Source organism: Nicotiana sylvestris, chromosome 2, assembly GCF_000393655.2.
Source record: "Nicotiana sylvestris chromosome 2, ASM39365v2, whole genome shotgun sequence".
Taxonomy (NCBI): Eukaryota; Viridiplantae; Streptophyta; class Magnoliopsida; order Solanales; family Solanaceae; genus Nicotiana; species Nicotiana sylvestris.
The window spans coordinates 74,947,969-74,951,486 of NC_091058.1; the positions used below are offsets into that span (position 1 = coordinate 74,947,969).

At 35.5% G+C, this 3,518-nt stretch overlaps 1 protein-coding gene across 1 annotated transcript; it reads left to right on the plus strand.

Moving 5' to 3' along the window:
* Positions 1-693: 693 nt before the first annotated feature.
* On the plus strand, positions 694-1,805 carry LOC138885084 (uncharacterized). Its single transcript, XM_070165981.1, has 2 exons — positions 694-1,188; positions 1,302-1,805. Exons 1-2 carry the CDS (start codon positions 694-696, stop codon positions 1,803-1,805), a joined length of 999 nt encoding a protein of 332 aa, XP_070022082.1.
* The last annotated feature ends 1,713 nt before the right edge of the window (positions 1,806-3,518 follow it).

Below are 3,518 nucleotides of genomic sequence, written 5' to 3' on the forward strand. Positions count from 1 at the left end.
GAAACTTGCAGGTATAATGGAGTCACAACAGACGCTATCAGGTTGCGCCTTTTTCCTTTTTCTTTAAAAAATGAAGCCAAAATATGGTTGCGAAGTCTGCCGAGAGGTTCAATCACTACATGGGACCAAATGACTCAGAAATTTCTTAATAAATATTTTTCACCTGCAAAAATATTTAAAATGAAGCAAGAAATCAATAATTTTGTGCAAACAGATACTGAATCTGTATACCAAGCATGGGAAAGATTAAAATCAATGCTAAGAAAATGCCCACACCATGGTATCCAAGATCCTGATATTTTATATATTTTTTATCATGGTCTTAAACCCTCTGCTAGAAATGTTATTGATGCAGCATCAGAAGGATCCATAATGAGCAAAACTACTGCGGAAGCCATGCAATTGCTCAATGAAATTTCAGAAAATGCTGTTCAATGGCCCTTTGACAGAATGATTGTTAAGAAAGCAGCATGAGTCAATCAGGTTGAAGCTTGGAATTCATTAGCACAACAAATTGCAACTCTAACACAAAAAGTTGAGGCATTTCAGGTAAATACTAAATCATCATCTCAACATGAGAATTGTGACATTTGTGGAGGCAATCATCCCAATCATGAATGTCAAGATTTGACGCAAAATGAAGAACAAGTAAATATTATTGGGTATAGAAACAATTATCCATTCGGTAGCCCAATGGCACAAAAACATCCGGGATTCCAATGGAGTAACCCAAATGGTGCTGAAAATCCTCAAAGATTCTTCAATCAAAAGCAGCAGGTACAGGGACCACCTGGTTTTCAAAATCAAAACAGAGGGCAACAAGATTTCCAGAAATATCAACAACTACCCCAGAGAGCTCATCAACAAAGCCTCGAAGACATGATGTACAAATTCATTAAGGCTACAGATGAGAAAGTTGAAAGTCAAAGTTCAGCCATCAAGAATTTAGAAATTCAGATGAGCCAATTAGCAACCCTCATGTCTGAACAAATAAAAGGTGATCTACCAAGCAACACCGAGAAAAATCCAAAGGAACACCTCAAAGCCATTTCTTTGCAGTCAGGTAAAACTCTTGATGACCCATATGCAGATAGACAAGGAACACTACAAGAAGCGGAACAGGTAAATGAAGGTGAGAATAAAAAAGACTCTAAACTTCTAAAGGAACAAAAAGATAAAGGAAAAAAGGTACAAGAAAATAAATTGATGACAAATCCTCACTCTGTACCCCTCCCTTTTCCCCAAAAAATGAAAAGAGAAAATCTTGACAAATAGTTTTCAAATTTCTGGATATCTTAAAGCAACTTTACATTAGCATACCTTTCACGGAAGCTTTGACACAAATGCCTTCATATGCTAAATTTCTCAAAGAAATTTTGTCAAGTAAAAGGAAATTGGAAGAAGTTTCAGTAGTTAAGCTTACTGAAAAATGTAGTGCTATACTTCAAAATAAGCTTCCACAGAAACTTAGTGATTCAGGAAGTTTTACAATTCCTTGTACTGTGGGAGGTGCTCACTTTGAAAAGGCATTATGCGATTCGGGTGCTTCAATAAATTTAATCCCTTTCTCAATTTTCAGGAAATTAGAACTTGGTGAAATGAAAGATACTGGTGTGTCTCTTCAATTAGCTGGTCAAAGTACTAAAAGGCCCAAAGGAATAATTGAAAATGTCCTCGTTAGAGTAGATAAATTTGTTTTCCCAGTAGATTTTATAGTACTTGAAATGGAAGAAAATACTGAGGTACCATTAATTTTAGGTAGACCATTTCTCGCAACAGGAAGAGCGATCATTGATGTTCATTAAGGACAATTAATATTGCGAGTTGATGAGGAGAGAGTAATTTTTGATATGTAGAAAATGATGAAATTTCCTGGGAATGAGTCATCATCATCTTGTTTTCAAATTGACTTACTAGATGACCTTGTAGATGAATACAAAGAAAATCAGTTAATTACTGATTCATTGGAGAGATGTTTGGCTAAGTCAGGTACCGCAAGTGAAGAAAATCCCACAATCAGAGAAGAAGCTGAAACATTGGAAGAAGAATCAGAAAATGAGAAAATCTCACAAGAAGAAGTTCAATCAAAAATTAAACTCAAAAATCTCCGTTCTCATTTAAAATATGTTTTTCTTGAATCTGAATTATTTCCGGTAATCATTTCCTCTTTTTTGACTCCAGAACAGGAATACAAACTGACAGAGGTCTTGAGGAAACATAAAATAGCTTTAGGGTGGACTATAGCAGACATCCAAGGAATCAATCCAGCTATTTGTATGCATAGGATCCTCATGAAAGAAAATTACAAACCAATAGTCCAACCGCAAAGGAGACTGAACCCAGCAATGGAGGAAGTCGTCAAGAAAGAAGTGGTGAAACTTCTAACATCAGGTATCATTTATCCAATATCTGACAGTCCTTGGGTAAGTCCTGTACAGGTAGTGCCAAAGAAAGGAGGTATGACCGTAATAAAAAATAAAAATAATGAACTCATACCTACTAGAACAGTCACAAGATGGAGAGTTTGTATTGATTACAGACGACTTAATGATGCCACGAGGAAAGATCATTTTCCTTTGCCTTTTATTGACCAAATGCTTGAAAGAATTGCAGGCCATAGTTTTTATTATTTTCTTGACGAATATTCTGGGTATAATCAGATACCAATTGCTCAAGAAGATCAGGATAAAACCACATTCACATGCCCTCAAGGTACGTATGCTTACAGAAGAATGCCATTTGAACTATGTAACGCTCCTGCTACATTTCAGCGTTGCATGTCGGCAATTTTTTCAGATATGACCGAAAGGTTTCTTGAAATTTTCATGGATGATTTCACACTTTTTGGTAAGACATTTGAAGATTGTCTCTATCATTTAACTTTGGTACTTAAAAGATGCGAAGAGACAAATCTAGTTCTTAATTGGGAAAAGTGTCACTTTATGGTAACGGAGGGAATTGTTTTAGGACATAAAATCACCGTTAAAGGAATAGAAGTTGATAAGGCTAAAATTGATCTTATAGCAAGATTACCCCCTCCCACCACTGTTAAAGGTATTAGAAGTTTCTTAGGGCATGCAGGTTTTTACAGAAGGTTTATAAAAGACTTTTCAAAAATTTCAAAACCTCTGACTAACCTACTAATGAAAGATGTTAAGTTTGAATTTTCAGATGATTGCAAAAAAGCATTTGACTGTCTCAAAGAACAATTAACTAATGCTCCAATTGTTGTCTCTCCTGATTGGATCCAACTATTTGAAATAATGTGTGATGCAAGTGATATAGCAGTAGGAGCGATATTGGGGCAAAAGAAAAATAAGATCTTTAAACCCATATACTATGCCAGCAGAACTCTCAATGAAGCTCAAATGAATTATGCAACAACTGAGAAGGAGTTATTGGCAGTAGTATTTGCGTTTGACAAATTTCGTTCTTATTGGATAGGAACAAAGGTTACAGTATTCACTGATCATGCAACCTTAAAGTATCTATTAACAAAGAAAGATGCTAGACCTAGA